The 18,775-nt window shown below is 42.6% G+C and overlaps 1 protein-coding gene across 13 annotated transcripts in view; it reads right to left on the reverse strand.

Moving 5' to 3' along the window:
- Positions 1-16,990: 16,990 nt before the first annotated feature.
- huwe1 (HECT, UBA and WWE domain containing E3 ubiquitin protein ligase 1) overlaps positions 16,991-18,775 on the reverse strand; it is a 79,674-nt gene continuing 77,889 nt past the window's right edge. For all 13 annotated transcript variants that reach the window (XM_061903425.1, XM_061903419.1, XM_061903417.1 and 10 more), the window contains 4 exons: positions 18,402-18,519; positions 18,083-18,264; positions 17,809-17,999; positions 16,991-17,727 (listed from right to left, as the gene is read on the reverse strand). In XM_061903425.1, the coding sequence (XP_061759409.1) occupies positions 17,625-17,727; positions 17,809-17,999; positions 18,083-18,264; positions 18,402-18,519 (594 nt within the window). In that variant the 3' untranslated portion in view covers positions 16,991-17,624. The remainder of the gene's footprint in view (positions 17,728-17,808; positions 18,000-18,082; positions 18,265-18,401; positions 18,520-18,775) is intronic.

The following is an 18,775-nucleotide window of genomic DNA, read 5'->3' on the forward strand; positions in this document are numbered from 1 at the left end:
ATTATTTGCAACAAAAAAAAAAACTACGTTTTTCAGTTCAAACGTTAAATATCTTGTCTTTGCAGTCCATTCAATTGAATATAAGTTGAAAAGGATTTGCAAATCATGATATTCTGTTTTTATCTACAATTTACACAACATGCCAACTTCACTGGTTTTGGGTTTTGTACTCTGGTACCAGAGTTTTTAGAGACTTTGTGAAGTAAACTGCAGGAGAATATACAGTAAATTCTCCATCCATCATTTGGTATATACACATCTTCCTGTCTATATGAAAAGACAGTTTGGCTGCAATAGTGTGTGCGTGTGCGTGCATGCGTGTGTTCATCCACAACCTGATGGTGCCAGCATGCCCATCTGCCAGCCGTGGCTACACACGTGTGCCGGGCGAGCGAACAAAAGCTGCAGAGGGCGCAGACATCACGGGACGGGTGATTGATGGCACTGGACTCTCCAGCAGGAAATAACCCTCCAAGAGGAATAAAACTTTGGGTCAAAATTGAGGAAGGTCCAGAAACGGAAAGGGAATACGGTACAGTCAGCCATACTATAAATAATGTAAATGTCATATAAACAATATCCAATATTGATATTGGTCCGATATAAAAAAACAAGTAAGTAAAATGTCCGATAAAAGCTCAGATAAAAGCCCCCTTGAGTGATAATATCTACAGAACATTTACGTAAAAGAATATTCACTTTTTGACTTGTGGCGTCACAGCAACATGGTGTGAGGAGACATTTTCCTCAAACGACTGTGTGACTCCGAACCTTTCATCTCTCTCTCGTCTGCTCATTTTCTCTTTCAGTCATCCTGCATGGACTATTAAAGGCTGCTGGCAGACTGGCGGGAGATGGCGAGTGATATATGTGGGAGGGGGGCGGCCTAGAATGAACAACATCAAGTCAAGAGTCGAAGGAGAAACAGGCCGAGTCAGCAAAAGACACAGAGAGAGAGAGACAATTCCATCAGCTTAAAAGCAAAAGGGGGCGGAAGTAATCTAGTAAATGGCTGCAGTGTGGATGGAGAAATGCGACACAGGATGGCGAGGAGTGAAGAGAAGGTTATTTGTGCAAAGGTGGATGCACACGTATAGAACACATGCATATGGAAAAAGTCAGTGACAGTCTAAAGGGCACAGGAAGGAAGAAACACAAAATATAACACAAATAACAAAAGGAAAATGCTGGCAAAAACTGAAATCTAAGTAGGATTAAAGATCTCAAATAAGGGTGATATGAGCTTATTTTCTGTCTGATAAGATAATTCTTCCCTCTAAGCCGATTTTATGTTAGAGTGTTTTACTGGTTTTAGGGGTTTTGGTCCTAAATGATCTCAATAAGATATTACAGCTTGTTGCTGAGATGTTATGACCTATATTAAGTAAAACATGCTTGAAACTAGAATATCAACTGTTGCAAAGATGTGTCATTAACACTCACAAGTATAAAACTACTTTTTTTAAAGAAATAATTTCTTACTTCAAGCATGAAAAAAAATGATGATGCCGAGCACATATCATGATGTCAAGATAATGGCACTAGCATTTACTTAATTTAAGAATATTTTTCAACATATTGAGCAAAGTGGTCTCTATTTTTCTACCAAGAAAAGTGCACTTGTTATTAGTGAGAACATACTTATTTTAAGGTATTTTGGGGTTCATTGAGGTTAGATAATTTTACTTGTTTTGGAAAGTCTTGACAAGCCGAATTTTCTTATTCTATTGGCAGATAATTTTGCTTCGTTCAAATAAAATAGCCCAAATTTTTGTATTTTTTTTTTCTTGTTTTTGAACACTGACTTTTTGCTGTGTAGCAATCAATCAATCAATCAATCAATCAAAGTTAACTTATATAGCCCTAAATCACAAGTTTCTCGAAGGGCTGCACAAGCCACAACGACATCCTCGGCTTGGATCCCACATAAGGACAAGGAAAAAATCTACCCAATGGGATGACAATGAGAAACCTTGGAGGGGACTGCAGATGTGGGACCCCACCCTCCTGGGCGACTGTTGCAATGGACGTTGAGTGGATCTAGTTAATATTGTGATAAGATGACATTGAAAACTCTATGAAATATTTGTTTTTTTAATGAAAAAATTATGTCATTGTTTTTATTTATTATTGGATTTGATGTACATATTTAACATAAAACATAAATACAATAATGATAATAGAGACTGTACTTACAATTATAAAATTTACGTAACTGAAAATATGTCTTGTCTATATGTGCTTCACAGTGTACATGCTGCTCCTCTGCTGCTGTTTGGAGGTGCATTGATCCACTTAAAGTCATCATGTGACCACAAGGTCATCTGTCCGTCTCCGACCCAGCGTTAATCACTCACTAATTGAAGGGAAATGACTGTGATTTAGTTTCCCACCATCAGCCTCTTGCAGCAAACATCCCATTAAGCATGTTAACTATCATGTAAATAGTTCTGCATTCCAATCTGGCGAGCCATATTGTGCTCACAAAAAGGAGGCGGGGATGTGTTTGACATTCATTTTACACAATTTTTTCAAAAATAACAATATTTCTTATTTAAGGCTGTCAAAATAATGACTTAACTCGTGATTAATCACCAGAAGATATCGCATTAATCATGTATGAACACCGATTAATCGTGCAGTTTATTTTGAGTGTGCATGCTGCTTTACATTAACCGCGGATGGTTACCTGAAGGCAGCGTGGGTTGTGGTGCGGTCAGTGATCAGGTCAACGCATACGTCAGCAGAACGCTAAATTAAACTTCTACCAAGTTTTTGAGAAAATAAATGTAAGTAAAACATTTCAAATAAAATTGCATTTTCATCCAAATATGCAAGCAAATAATTACCTGCGATTAATCAGGATTAATCTTCATTCAAAAGTGTGATTAATCGGATTTTAAAAATAATAACATGACAGTACAATTTTTATTCCATAAACCTACATTGATGGTACGGTATTTCCAGTTTGGGCGAGTAATAACTTGTGATTAATCCCAAATAATCCAAGTTCAAATGTGTGATGAATCTGATTTGAAAAAAGAATCGTTGACAGCTGTCATGTTCTGGCAGCTCTGTTGCCGCCTGTCTGCTTTGTGTTACAGTGTCTGGTTTTTGGACTAAGGGGCTGAGCGACCTGCACGTTCACCTGATACCCATTTCTTACCGGACTTCTTAAGCTCTCCAGTCCATTCACTCGGCGCCTGTGGATTCCTGATGGTTCACCCTTCCAGTCATGTTCATCTCCTCTGTTATGGCTCCAATCACGCTCCTGGTTCCTGTGGCGCTGCCGTGTAGTGTTGACTGTTTCCTCTCCACACATTTTGTGCGCGCTTTTAGTTAGTTTTCATCACTCTTTTCTAAATTCTCTTTTTATTATTATTGTGTGCGTTAGGGTTCTACTCCAGCGAAAGCCAATTGTGACCCCGCAGAAAATTAATGCCTTCACGCTGCACTCACTGGCTCTTGAAAGACACTCAATTATCACAACCAACTGCTGCATTATTTGGCGGTCGTCTTCCAGACGCTATCTGCCAATGTCGGGACCCTCAGCCAGAAGGACGTCATGCCGGGGGTGGGGGCCTTTCCACCTTTTATTCCTTCTATTTACTATTCCTCCCACAACTGGAGAGCCCATCCATGCTCAACCGAGCTGGGACACGGGGTCAGTATCCCAGCTGCACACGGGCGGGAGGCGGCGTACACCATGGACAGGTCACCACCTCATCACAGGGCCAACACAGATAGACAACATTCACACTCACATTCACACACTAGGGCCAATTATGTGTTGCCAATCATCCTATCCCCAGGTGCATGTCTTTGGAGGTGGGAGGAAGCCAGAGTACCCAGAGGGAACCCACGCAGTCACGGGGAGAACATGCAAACTCCACACAGAAAGATCCCAAGCCCAGGATCGAACCCAGGATCTTCGTATTGTGAGGCACACGTACTGACCCCTGGTACACCATGCTGCCCCTGGGGAGCCCAATATTATATATTTTGTTTCCTTCACAGGAGTCGGGGATCACAATCCCATCCATCCACTAGCACATGCGTCGAGCTCATCGGGTGTGGCGAGATACAAGAGCGGTGTCCCGGACGGTTGCTCGAAACCGTAGACTACCACAAAGTCACAAGATACTAGCTCACACATCCACCTGGACAAGAGGTATCGCTGTCGTCTCGGGACTTACCATTGGCTGGCTCCTCAAGGAAACTTCCTCCCAGGTTCGTGGGGAACTTTAAAGATCACCAGTATCATCATCCCGGCAACGGCCCATGGCCAAACTCCAGCTGCCTCTATATATCAAGTGACATCCGATTGTTCACGTCTCCAACCTCAAGCCGGTTTCCATCAGTCAGCTGTGCCCTCTGCTTGTGCATCCCAATCTTTCGATGATTGGTGGTCACCAAGCTTAGACTATGAAGGCCTTTTTTAGACTCCAGAATGCAAGACAGCGGCATTAAATATTTCCTCGACTGGGAAGGGTATGGTTCTAAAGAACACTCATGGGTCTTCAGCTCCTTTATCGTCGATCCATCCCTTCTACATGACTTATAATTGCGTGGGGAGGTGGCAGTCCGGTGGGGGGGGGACTCTGCTGCCACCTCTCTGCTTTGTGTTGCAGTGTCTGGTTTTCAGACTATGTGGCGGAGCCACCTGGGCGCACATCTGATATCCTTTTTCCTCCTGACTACTTAACCTCTCTAGTCCATTCAATTGGCACCAGTAGATTCCTGATGTTTCACCCTTCCAGTTGTGTTCATCTCCTCTGCTCTGGCTACATTCACTATTCTCGTTCTTGGGGGTCTTCCCCGGCGCTGCCGTGTGGTGTTAACTGTTCCCTGTCTACACTTTTTGTGTGCATTCACAGTTTTTCCACACTTTCTGTGTGCGTCCTTAGTTCTTTTTCTTACTCCTTTGTGAGTGCATGTTTTGTTATTTAAGGGACAAGCGATAAAATGGATGGATGGAATCTTATTATTCCTTCTCTGCATTAGTGGCCTACTCCAGCAAAAGCTGATCGTGACAAATACCATACAAACTCTATTTATAAAGCCCTTTAAAAACAACCACAGTTGAAGAACAAAGGGATGTACACAACAAATAAATACAGGCAAAGGACAGACTAGAAAATAACATTTAAAACAGAAACCATGAATTGATTAATATGGACACCGACTTAAACAAGTTGAAAAACTTATTCGGGTGTTACCATTTAGTGGTCAATTGTACGGAATACGTACTGTACTGTGCAATCTACTAATAAAAGTTTCAATCAATCAATCAAAAACCAGACAGAGCTGGAGACGGCCAGCCACACATGACGGCGCCATCTTGAACAGACAATAGACAACAGCACTAGTTGTATTCTAGCAACCTACGCTGATGGTACAGTATTTCCCATTTAAGCAATTAATAACCTGTGATTAATCATGATTAATCCAATTTCAAAAGTGTGATTCATCTGACTTTTGAAAAGAACCATATGAGAGTACAAGTTTTATTCCTGTCATTGATCATGATTAATCATAATTTAAAAGTGTGATTCATTTGATTAAAAACATAGTGATTTGACAGGACTAGTTGTATTCTAGCAACCTTCAATGATGATATTTCACATTTAAGCAAGTAGCACGCTGTGATTAATCATGATTCATCTTTTTTTCAAGAATATTTGACAGCACTAGTTTTATTCTATTAAACCTCCAATGATAGTACAGTATTTTACATTCAAGCAAGTAATAACCTGTGATTAATAATCATTAATCTTTTTCTTTTTTAGAATGTTTGACTGCACTAGTTTTATTCTATCAACCTACCCTGATGGAACAGTATTCATACTTGCCAACACTCCCAGATTTTCCGGGAGACTCCCGAAATTCAGCGCCTCTCCCGAAAACCTCCCGGGACAAATTTTCTCCGAAATTCAGGCGGAGGTGGAGGCCACGCCCCATCCAGCTCCAGGCGGACCTGAGTGACGTGTCGACAGCCTGTTTTCACGTCCGCTTTCCCACAATATAAACAGCATGCCTGCCCAATGATGTTATAACTGTAGAATGATCGAGGTCGAGTTCTTGGTTTCTTATGTGGGTTTATTCTTAGGCAGTTTTATTAATGTCCTCCCAGCGCGGTAACAAAACACAACACTAGTTAGGCTCTAGAGCACTGGTCTAAACGATTCGAGATAAAGGCGTGGATTCATTTCTCGAATCATGTCCTGATAGAAGCGGTTTCACTTTTGCTATTTGGCGTAATTGATAAAAGCTTTTTTGAACGACGCTGCTGATTTGTTTTTCGAATTTAAAGTCTGAGTCAAACTTTACCCCCAGGTTTGTGACACAGTCGCTGAGATACGGGGTCAGAGTGTCGAGGTCAACGTTGGGGGAGGGAGAGCGACTTGGACCGAACAACATAACTTCTGTTTTGTCTTCATTTAGGCTCAGGAAGCTAGCTGAAAGCCAGGCTTTGATGTCGTGCAGGTAGTCAATGAGACGTTGAACCGTGTTATTTTGTGCCATGGGAAAATAGATCTGGCAATCATCGGCATAAAAACGAAATGCAATACAGTACTTCCTAAAAACAGAACCAAGGGGGAGAAGACAAAGCGCAAATAAGATTGGAGCAAGGATTGAGCCCTGGGTGACCCCATGTGGTAAAGGAGCTCTGGAAGACATAAAACTTTCTTTTTTTACACTAAAACTCCTGTCGAAAATGGATGGATAGTTTTATTCTATTAAACTGATGGTATAGTATTTCACAGAAGTGAGTACACCCCTTGCATTTAAATTTTAATCTTCTTTTTTTTTAAATAATCATCTGACAACAGTTTTATTCTATCAACCTACATTGACGGTACAGTATTTCCCACTAAAGCAATTAATAACCCTCTGATTAATCATGAGTAATCCAATTTCAAAAGTGGGATTAATCTGTTTTTGAAAAATAGTACTAGTTTTAATCTACATATAAAAAATAATCATTTGACAGCACTAGTTGTATTCTAGTAACCTACACTGACGGTACAGGATTTCACAAAAGTGAGTAAAAACCTTGCACATCTTCTCAAGGGACAATACTATAGAAATAAAACATGGGCCTTAAAGTAGTCAGTATAGATTTACTATGCACTTTAAACAAGTCAACACAGCCATTATTGTCTAAATATTTGGCAACACAAGTGATAAGTGTGTATTGCAGTTTAATCACCTTTTTAAGAGTACAGTCTGGGCATTCCGGACCTTTATTGGTTGATCAGCTCTTCTAAAATGTCAAAAAACAAAACAGAAAAGATGAATACAAATATGGATATAGGAGAAAAACACACTGACCTTTACAGTATACAGATTGTCCCTTCTGGTTTGGCTGCGGACCCGTCACATGTGGAATAGAAAGGACGACCTGCGTCTACACAAGTGAACCCTCCTTGACTGCCTTTATAGAATTTTTTGTTTTGGAATAAGCAGACATACCTCTTCCTCATTCTCGCCATTTTCAACCTCTTCCTTCTTCTCAGGTCACAGCAACTCCATCAGAATAAGACGCCCTCGTTAAACCGCACCAAGGCTTGTTTTTGTCCTCGCAGCAGTAAGCAAAGTTATGTAGAATATTCTAGAATAAGACCAATAATGACAGCAGCACCGCGAAGGCAGACGTTCTATTTGGAGCATCTGTCATGAATAAAACAGAGGGACTAAAAACAGCGTTAAAGTTTATTCCAATGTTAACTATTTTTATTGTCATTCAACAGGCCAGACCTTCCTCCGGCAGTACCTGTAGGAAAATCAGCTAAGAGTACATTTTTGTCCCTTTGCCCATGCGTTTTTGTTTTTTTTGGCTCTATGCTAGAAAACCTTTTTCATTCTGGGAATGCAGTAAAAGTGTGATTTATTCCGCAGGCGCTGAAGGCAGCAGCAGTAAAACGTAATAGGCTGAGAGCTTTTGGCTTATACACAAGGCACTTATTATTATTAATAATGAACTCCTCCAGTCTTCATATCCCCCTTAGCTGATCGGACGCATAAAATTACAAAATTTTCTATTAATCAAAAACAACATTGTCTTGCTGAATGCATGGTTAAGATAGATTTTCAACACATCTTGTTGCCCCCCGGCTCAAAACCTGCACGTTGGAGTTCAACCCAGTGGACAAAAGGGTAGCCTCCCTCCGCCTTCGGGTGGGGGGACGGGTCCTGACTGTTGTTTGTGCTTACGCACCAAACAGCAGTTCGGAGTACCCACCCTTTTTGGGTACACTCGAGGGAGTATTGGAAAGTGCTCCCCAAGGCTGATTCCCTTGTCCTACTGGGGGACTTCAACGCTCATGTTGGCAACGACAGTGAAACCTGGAGAGGTGTGATTGGGAAGAATGGCCGCCCGGATCTGAACCCGAGTGGTGTTTTGTTATTGGACTATTGTGCTCGTCACAGTTTGTCCATAACAAACACCATGTTCAAACATAAGGGTGTCCATATGTGTACTTGGCACCTGGACACCCTAGGCCGCAGTTCCATGATCGACTTTGGAGTTGTGTCATCGGATTTGCAGCCTCATGTTTTGGACACTCGGGTGAAGAGAGGGGCTGAGCTTTCTACCGATCACCACCTGGTGGTGAGTTGGCTGCGATGGAGGGGGAGGATGCCGGACAGACCTGGCAGGCCCAAACGCATTGTGAGGGTCTGCTGGGAATGTCTGGCAGAGTCTCCTGTCAGAGAAAGTTTCAATTCCCACCTCCGGAAGAACTTTGAACATGTCACGAGGGAGGTGCTGGCAGAGGTGGGTAGAGTTGCCAGAAATTGTACTCAAGTAAGAGTACTGTTACTTTAGAGATTTATTACTCAAGTAAAAGTAAGGAGTAGTCACCCAAATATTTACTTGAGTAAAAGTAAAAAGTATGTTGTGAAAAAACTACTCAAGTACTGAGTAACTGATGAGTAACCTGATTACGGCAACAAATAATGCACAAAAACATAAAAATAGCAAATTCAGAGCCAGGAATATCTCTTAAGCAACTAAAACAATAATATATATTAAATAAGAGTACATTAAAATAAAATAAAAAAATGGCACATTGAGCCACAATAACTTAACAGCACCATAGGCTCAGTAGGCATTCATTGATTTGATTGATTGATTAAAACTTGTATTAGTAGATTGCACAGTACAGTACATATTTCGTACAATTGACCACTAAATGGTAACACCTCAATAAGTTTTTCAACGTTTATCAATTACTTAGTAAATGACCAAGTCGAGGTGATCTACCTCATATATACATATACATACACACACATATCATTTATACACACATATCATATATATATATTATATATACATACATATATATATATACACACATACATTTATATATACAGAATATAATTTATATTTATTTATTTTGCCGTTTTTGTTCACATGTTGAAGGTGTTTTAATGAATATACATGCATGTTTAACACTTAGATTCCTATCTCTCATGAAGACAAGAATATAAGTTGGTGTATTACCTGATTTTGATGACTTGCATTGATTTGAATCAGACGTCCACGTTTTCAAATGGAGGAGAAAAAAAGGTCCTATTTTCTGTCCAATACCACATGAAAGTCGTTGGTTTTTGCCATCTTATCTGTCCAGCTTCCATATTCGTTTTTTATACACTTTACAAGAAATACATTGGCGGCCAACTCCGTAACTTGTTAGCTCGCTTGCGCTGGCTTTCGGGGTCTCTTATTTTGTTGACGCAGGCGCGATGGAGCGGCGCTTTTATTGTGAAGACAGGAACTGTGCGATAAGTCTTTAGGCTTAGGACGGGAAGTACGGTTGAAATAAAAAGTGTCTTTTTTCCTTTACACTTTTGATTGATTGATTGAAACTTTTATTATTATATTGCACAGTACAGTACGTATTCCGTACAATTGACCACTAAATGGTAACACCCGAATAAGTTTGTCAATATGTTTAAATCGGGTTTTACGTATCCCGGTCATGTGACCGCCTGGCTCTGTTTGATTGGTCCAACGTCACCAGTGACTGCATGTAATTAGTGAAACGCAGGCATGCGTGGATTCTACTTTGAAGCTCTGTCATTAACCAAAACAAACATTAATAGATCGATAAAAAAAAAGTAGCGAGTACCGAGCTTAATGTAGATAAATGGAACGGAGTAAAAGTAGCGTTTCTTCTCTATAAATATACTCAAGTAAAAGTAAAAGTATGTTGCAGAAAAACTACTCGTAGAAGTACAATTTATCCCAAAAGTTACTCAAGTAAATGTAACGGAGTAAATGTAGCGCGTTACTACCCACCTGTGGGTGCTGGACATTGAGTCCGAGTGGACCATGTTCTGCACCTCTATTGTTGAGGCGGCTGATTGGACCTGTGGCCGCAAGGTAGTTGGTGCCTGTCGGGGCGGTAATCCTAATACCTGTTGGTGGACACCAGCGGTGAGGGATACCGTCAAGCTGAAGAAGGAGTCCTATCGGATTCTTTTGGCTCATAGGACTCTGGAGGCAGTGGACAGGTACCGACAGGCCAAGCTGTGTGCAGCTTCAGCGGTCGCGGAGGCAAAAACTCGGACATGGTAGGAGTTCGGGGAAGCCATGGAAAAGTTCTTCCGGGCGGCTTCGAATCGATTTTGGACCTCCTCAATCCCACCAACATCTCTTCCTATGAGGAAGCAGTACCTGGGGAATCTGTGGTGGACTCTCCTATTTCTGGGGTTGAGGTTGCTGAGGTAGTTAAAAAGATCCTTGGTGGCAAGGCCACAGGGGTGGATTGGATTTCCCCGGAGTTCTTTAAGGCTCTTGATGCTGTGGGGCTGTCTTGGTTGACAATACTCTGCAGCATCGCGTGGACATCGGGGGTGGTACCTCTGGATTGGCAGACCGGGGTGGTGGTTCCTCTCTTTACGAAGGGGGCCCGGAGGGTGTGTTCCAACTATCGTGGGATCACACTCCTCAGCCTTCCCGGTAAGGTTTATTCAGGTATACAGGAGAGGAGGCTACGCCGGATAGTCGAACCTCGGATTCAGGAGGAACAGTGCTCCCTGTACGATCAGTGCCAGAGCTTGGTCTGCATTACAACAGTAAGTCGAACACATTTCCAGTGAGGGTTGGACTCCGCCAAGGCTATCTTTTGTCACCGATTCTGTTCATAACTTTTATGGACAGAATTTCTAGGCGCAGTCAAGGCGTTGAGGCGTTCCGGTTTGGTGGCCGCGGGATTAGGTCTCTGCTTTTTGCAGATGATGTGGTCTAGATGGCTTCATCTGGCTTTCGCTGGATCAGTTCGCAGCCGAGTGTGAAGCGCCCAGAATGAGAATCAGCACCTCCAAGTCTGAGTCCATGGTTCTCGCCAGGAAAAAGGTGGAATGCCATCTCCGGGTTGGGGAGGAGACCCTGCCCCAAGTGGAGGAATTCAAGTACCTAGGAGTCTTGTTCACAAGTGAGGGAAGAGTGGATCGTGAGATCGACAGGCGGATCGGTGCGGCGTCTTCAGTAATGCGGACGTTGTACCGATCCGTTGTGGTGAAGAAGGAGCTGAGCCGGAAGGCAAAGCTCTCAATTTACCGGTCGATCTACATTTCCATCCTCACCTATGGTCATGAGCTTTGGGTCATGACCGAAAGGATAAGATCACGGGTACAAGCGGCCAAAATGAGTTTCCTCCGCCGTGTGGCGGGGCTCTCTCTTAGAGGGTGAGAAGCTCTGTCATCCGGGAGGATCTCAAAGTAAAGCCGCTGCTCCTCCACATCGAGAGGAGCCAGATGAGGTGGTTTGGGCATCTGGTCAGGATGCCACCCGAACGCCTCCCTAAGGAGGTGTTTAGGGCACGTCCAACCGGTATGAGGCCACGGGGAAGACCCAGGACATTTTGGGAAGACTATGTCTCCCGGCTGGCCTGGGAACGCCTCAGGACCCCCTGGGAAGAGCTAGAATAAGTGGCTGGGGAGAGGGAAGTCTGGGCTTCCCTGCTTAGGCTGCTGCCCCCGCGACCCTACCTCGGATAAGTGGAAGAAGATGGATGGATAAATTTAAAATATAAAACTGAAATATAATCAATCATCAATCAATCAATGTTTGTTTATATAGCCGAAAATCACAAGTGTCTCAAAGGGCTACACATGCCACAACGACATCCTCCCTTCAGATCCCTCATGAGGGCAAGGAACAACTCAACCTAATGGGACAATGAGAAACCTTGGAGAGGACCACAGATGTGGGGATTTGAACGATGACGGCCTCAGACCAATGATAAACGGGAAACTGGCCAGCCTACTGACAACAACCGACTCAAGCAACCAGGATGGCATCATGAAAATGTGGATACAATCATCAGATAATACCAAAGATGACCCGGGAGTTTACTATTCATAACAGAACCTAAAGAACATCTGCACAAAGTATTTGAGGAAATAGGTAGATGTACAACAAACACTGCACTCTATAAATCCAGAAGAAAGCAAAGTCTGCATAAAAGGGAGTTCCGCAGAGCCAAAGAGAAATGTCAAAGCTCCAGGTTTATTATGCGAAGAAAAGTTAAATGTGTTCAACCACATTTTCTCTGAATTTATCTAGCCAGCTAGTCAACAAGAGGTGACACATTTCACTCCTGTCACTGACAAATCAGTTGAAAAAATAATTCACAGTCTCAGTCTATCAACATGCTGTCTTGATGAGTTAGCCACAAGATTTTTTAAGTCTGTGCTGAGCAGTTTGTTACCACAATTTGCTCATTTAGTTAACACGTCACATCAGACTGTAACATTTCCAAAGTCCTGAAAAACTGCTGTCATTAAGCCTCTCTTGAAGAAGAGTAGTCATGATGCCACAGTACTTAAGAACTATCAGCTCTTATCAAATCTGCCATTATTAGGCAAAGTCCTCTAGAGTATAATGTTTTGGGGCTGTCACTGGGCAACATGGACGTTCACCTCCCTCCAAAAAATTTCTATGGGGTTGCGATCTGGAGACTGGTTAGGCCACTGCGGGATCTTGAAAAGCTTCTTAAAACGCCACTCCTTGGTTGCCCGGGCATTGTGTTGGGATCACTGTCATGCTGAAAGACTCAGCCACGTTTCATCTTCAATACTATTGCTGATGGAAGGTTTTACTCATGGCCCCATTCATTCTTTCCTTTACACGGTTCAGTCGTCCTGGTCCCTTTGCAGAAAAACAGCCCCAAAACATGTTTCCACCCCATGATTCACAGTAGGTATGGTGTTCTTTAAATGCAACTCAGCATTCCTTCTCCTCCAAACACGACGAGTTGAGTTTTTTACCAAAAGTTATATTTTGGTTCCATCCGACAATCTCCCAATACTCTTCTGGATCATCCAAATACTCGCTAGCAAACTTCAGATGGGCCTGGACATGCACTGGCTTAAGCTGAGGGACACGTCTGGCACTGCAGGATTTGAGTCCCTGGTGGTTTAGTGTGTTACTTATGGCAGGCTTTGTTACTTTGGTCCCAGCTCTCTGCAGGTCATTCCCTAGTTCCCCCCGTTCTTGAGATCAGTTTGGGTGAGATCTTGCGTGGAGCCCCAGATCGAAGGAGATTATCAGTGGTCTTGTATGTCTTCCATTTTCTAATAATTGCTCCCACGGTTGATTTCTTCCCACCAAGCTGCTAATCTAGAGCAGATTCAGTCTTGTCCAGGTCTACAATTTAGCTTCTGGTGTCCTTTTTTTTCCAAGATGCCGCCACTGTAGTGGCTGCTGTTGGCAGGAGCTCTGTGCTCGTGTCATCCTTTTGTGTTTCCCTCTTGTTTTCATGTGTTATTAAAAATATATATTTTTTTACCTTTTGGGACTGTGTGACAAGGGTTCTCTGCCACACCAGAGTCGGTTTGGAGAGACTGGAGGAGATGCGGATGAAGAGACCAGGAGAGGGCCGGGACGGACAAGCTTCACAGTGTCTTGGCTGAATGAGCAGGTGTCGGACACCATAGTCTTCTTGGACGTATCCTCGCTCATCCATGCGGACTGGACACTGGCCAAGAGTTGGTTGGCAGACGAGAGTGGAGTCGGCTCTCTTGGTTGCTTTGTTGGGTCTGCTCCTGTCTCTGGCCATGCTCCCTCCACCCCAGCAGACGATGGCGTGGAACACCGCAGAGGCCACCACAGTGGATATGTTTCTTTTACATTTTATCGGTCTAAGCCCAGGCTTAGACCGATTTTTTGTATTTTATTTTAATCTTTAATTTTTTTTCTCCCATTCCCCCCTACTTGCTCATCTTTTTTGTAAGGGGCGCTGGAAGCCGGCAGACCCGTCGGCGATTCCTGTTCTGTCTCCCTGTAATGTTAGTCTGATATTGAATGGGATAGTGCTGAAAATTTTAATTTCCCCTAGGGGATTAATAAAGTATGTCTGATTCTGGTTCGACAGCTCTTTGGTCTTGGCCATAGTGGAGTTTAGAATATGACTGTTTGAGGTCGTGGACAGGTGTCTTTTATACTGGTAACGAGGCCCAACAGGGGCCATTAATACAGGTATCAAGAGGACAGGGGAGCCTCTTAAAGAAGTTACAGGTCTGTGAAAGTCAGACATTTTGCTTGTTTGTAGATGACCAAATACTTATTTTATACAGGAATTTACCAACTAATTCTATAATGTGGCTCTACCTAGGATGTCGTTGTGGTTTGTGCAGCCCTTTGAGACAGTAGTGATTTACAGCTATATAAAAAAAATCATTGATTGATTTCCTGGATTATGTTCCTCCATTCCGTCTCACATAGTTGAAGTGTACCTATGATGAAAATTACATGCCTCTCTCATCTTTTTAAGTGGGAGAACTTGCACAATTGGTAAATAAATGATAAATGGGTTGTACTTGTTCAGTGCTTTTCTACCTTCAAGATACTCAAAGCGTTTTGACACTACTTCCATATTTACCTATTCACACACTGATGGAGGGAGCTGCCATGCAAGGCGCTAACCGGCACTGATCAGGAGCAAGGGTGAAGTGTCTTGCTCAGGACACAACGGACGTGACGAGGTTGGTACTAGGTGGGGATTGAACCAGGGACCCTCGGGTTGCGCACAGCCACTATGCCACTGCGCCACGCCGTCCCCAATTGGTGGCTGACTACATACTTTTTTTGCCCCACTGTATATAGGGTATTTCTCCTTCCAGAAAGAGCCTTTTTCTGGGGCGAAATGCGATAAAAAAATGGATGGATGGACTTTGCAGAAAGCCCCAAAAACAAAGTTGCAGAGCCAACAGTGTTGATGGGATATACATGTTGTGGAAGACAACACACTTAGCCAGAAGTTAGAAAATAGTTAATTGAGTGCCTGTGTATTCAAGTGCACGTCAATGTCCACACAACAGCAGATCATGTAAACAAGTGTTCCACTTATGTGAATGCAAGGTTTGTGTGCCTCACAATAAGAAGGTCCTGGTTTCGATCGCCGGGTTCAGGGTATTTTTGCATGTTCTCCCAGTGACTGCGTGGGTTGCCTCCAGGTACTCCGGCTTCCTTCCACCTCCAAAGATATGCATCTGGGGATAGGTTGATTGGCAAAACTGTAGTGTGTGAATGTTGTCGACTTGTCCAGGGTGTAATCTGTCTTCCACCCATGTGCAGCTGGGATAGGCTCCAGCACCCCGAGAGGTACAAGCGGTAGCGGTAGAAAATGGATGAACAGAAGGTGGCAAGTGCGTGTTATGGAGTGAAAAAAAATTATCTTTTTCACTGGGCTATGAAATATTCTGTCTGGCTGCATGGTAATTTCATTCACCACGCCTGAGCACACACCAAATCAGACATGGACGCTCCTTCCTCTGTGGTTTACTGTAGCAAAGCAGGTTAGTTTAGGAGGGAGAGAAAGGGGTGAAAGGAGGTTGTAGCAGGCCCTCAAGTGGAACAAATTCAAAAGATGGATACTCACAGAGGAGGCCTGAGCAGGAGGTGACAGGTGGAAAGTGAGACCCAATGGAGCATCTACCAGGCACAGGAGGATACTAAGAAGTTTAGGAGGTGAATTACTCTTGAAGTCACTCAAGGACTTTCCATTTATTCACTACTTTAAAGGTCAGAGGATTTTGTTTCAACATTTCCTGCTGGTCTTGAGAATTTTTTATTATTTTATTAAATCAACATAAAAAACACAATATACACTTACAATTAGTGCACTAACCCCCCCCCCAAAAAAAACCTTCCTTTTTCGTGCCCAAAAAAAAAAAAACCCCCGGGCCACGGGACAAATTATCAAGCGTTGACCAGTCCGCAGCTACAAAAAGGTTGGGGACCATTGGTCAAAAGAACATGCAATATAGATTTGGTCAAAATTTTGCATAGATTATGTTTCCAGTACCATTGCTTAACCGCTTTTTGATTTTCGAGTCAGGATGTGTCATGTGGGTGGTGTTATTTACATGCCTCCACTCCGACTGTGTAGCGCTTGCATATGGAGTCTACAGACAGATACAACTATGTTTCATAGGACATGGCATCTACGAGCACTTCGGGTAAATCTCTACAATATATGGAGATATTCCCTGATGTCATAATTATGAAAAACGTCAAACTATGGAAAATTCCTACTGTCTCGTTAAAAGTATAAGGGAAGGCAAGATTGTTTTACTTTTATCTCCGCAATGCCCCCAAGGTTTGACTTCAAATTTGAGGGACTTAAGCGGATCCCAAATACACAAAAACGGGTACCAATTGGTGAGAAAATCAGGTTTTACATTTAAAGCCCCCGTTAAAATCTCTGAATAGCCACTAACGTTTTTGTCTACCCAAATTCACCTATTTTATTTTAAATGCAGTTACATAAGTCATTAGCAAAACCTTCTCAGTCTATTTAGATGACCCGTGTGAGGGTGGGACTTTTGACTGCAACAGCACAGGCTGCCATCGCCACCTACTGAGAGGTCAAACTACATTTAAAATACTTTTAAACATCTTCCAGGACCTTTGGAATTGGCCAACCTGCTCATTGATATTGAGGGGTTGAAACACTGTTAAAGGAGACAATGGACGCAATTTTCTGCATTTATTAATGTAGTTATTCCACTCTGATTCAAAGGCTCAAGGCTGAGTCAGCAATTTAATAGCCAAAAATACTCTAGAATTTATGATTAATGTCCTTTTTTTAATCTCCTTCAGGTTTTTGCTTCATCATGTGTACCATCCTTCCATAAAAATGCCACAAAATGTTTTTGAAAAGTGCATTTCTGTGAATGTCTCAAGTAGTTCATACAGCCCCCCCTCCCGCCCCCATAAAAATTATCAAGGCTTGAGATCAAAAACTTGCAACAAGAAACCACCAACATTTTTCCCCAAAAGGTTTTATAACCATCCTGTTCAAACATTCTTTTTTTCTTTTTACACAGGCAGAGAACAAAAAAGATTAAACAATAAACTCCCAAACCTTTTGTACAGAGAAAAATCAAACTAGATGAAGCAAATGTCTCTTATATTAGTCCACGTTTTATCCTCTTTCAATTGGAAAGTGTCTGTGTCACCTTTTATGGTTTGATCGGTTCTGTGTGGACTAGAAACCAGTAAGTCTAGGCCAAAGTAATCCAGTCATGTCTATGGAACATGTGTATGAAACTGAAGAATAGTCAGATCTAATGCACGTTTTCATGTGTTTGTGTTTCTTAAAGAGTCATTAAGCCAGGCCGAATCCTTCTGAGCACTCCTGGATGGCCAACAGCAGCATGTGTCTCAATTTCTCGTAGCTTTCGTAGGCAGGGAGGTCCAGCTGGTTAAAACTAAGAACAAACACGGCCTTTCAATGTCACTCCTACAAATTGTAACGTGTGTCATATTAGCTTTATAACGTGTTTGTTTACCAGGTATGAGCAGAGGGCAGGCGATCAGTGGAGCGATCGTCACGGTGGATTTGGAACTTCTGAATGCCGTTCATGCCCTCAAGAGCAGCAAAACCCTGGAGGGGAACTTTCGACGTGCCGGTGACAAACTGTAAGAACTTAGCTCGATCCGCCTGGTCGAAGGAACGCAAGGCCCTCCAGAACCACTGGATCTTGGGTTCAAAAGTATACAGGTTACATTAAATTATAATATTGACACTGTGGTCCTAATAGAAGTCTGAATTGTTACAAGTACCTGGATGGAGCTGGACTGGTACTTGTGGTACTCTGTGTTAGCCTTGAGGTCATCAATATCTATTGTGGGCAGGCCAGAAATGAGCAGCTCCAGCTCCTGCTCAGTGAAGATGGAGATCAGTCTCTTGGGGATGATCTCGTAGAAGCCCTCAAGGAAAGCAGCAAGCTGTTTGCGGATTGCACCTGCAAAACATCAAGTTTTCCCTCTTACTAAAATCCATATATTTTTACGCTTCTGTTACACTCCTTAGCCCTGATTGTCAAAGTCTAAAACCATACATTCTTACAAGTACTTTTAGAAGTTACAACACCAATCTTACCGGTCATCTTCATCTGGCAGACCAGGTGCACATATTCTTTTTTGTTTTCTTCTGTGACCAGAATGTTTGCACCATTTGGCTTGAGGTCTCTCACTTCACATACACCAAATTCCTGAACCTAATAATACAAACAACAGCAAGACTTGAAGAACCATTTGCTGTACAGCATTCAATCTCAATCTATGGTGCTTGGGCTCCATCTAGTGGTAAGCCAAAGACTCGATTAAAGTCCACTGTTTGTTTTTTACATATTCAAACAAGTGTTACAGTTCAAACTGTGTGTCATATTACAGTGGCCAAAAATACTATATGTATTTGTTAAATTAAACCTGTGCCTTGTTGTTAATGAATATTTAGACATATTGTGCTCCTGC

Source organism: Nerophis ophidion, linkage group LG06 (assembly GCF_033978795.1).
Source record: "Nerophis ophidion isolate RoL-2023_Sa linkage group LG06, RoL_Noph_v1.0, whole genome shotgun sequence".
Lineage (NCBI taxonomy): Eukaryota > Metazoa > Chordata > Actinopteri > Syngnathiformes > Syngnathidae > Nerophis > Nerophis ophidion.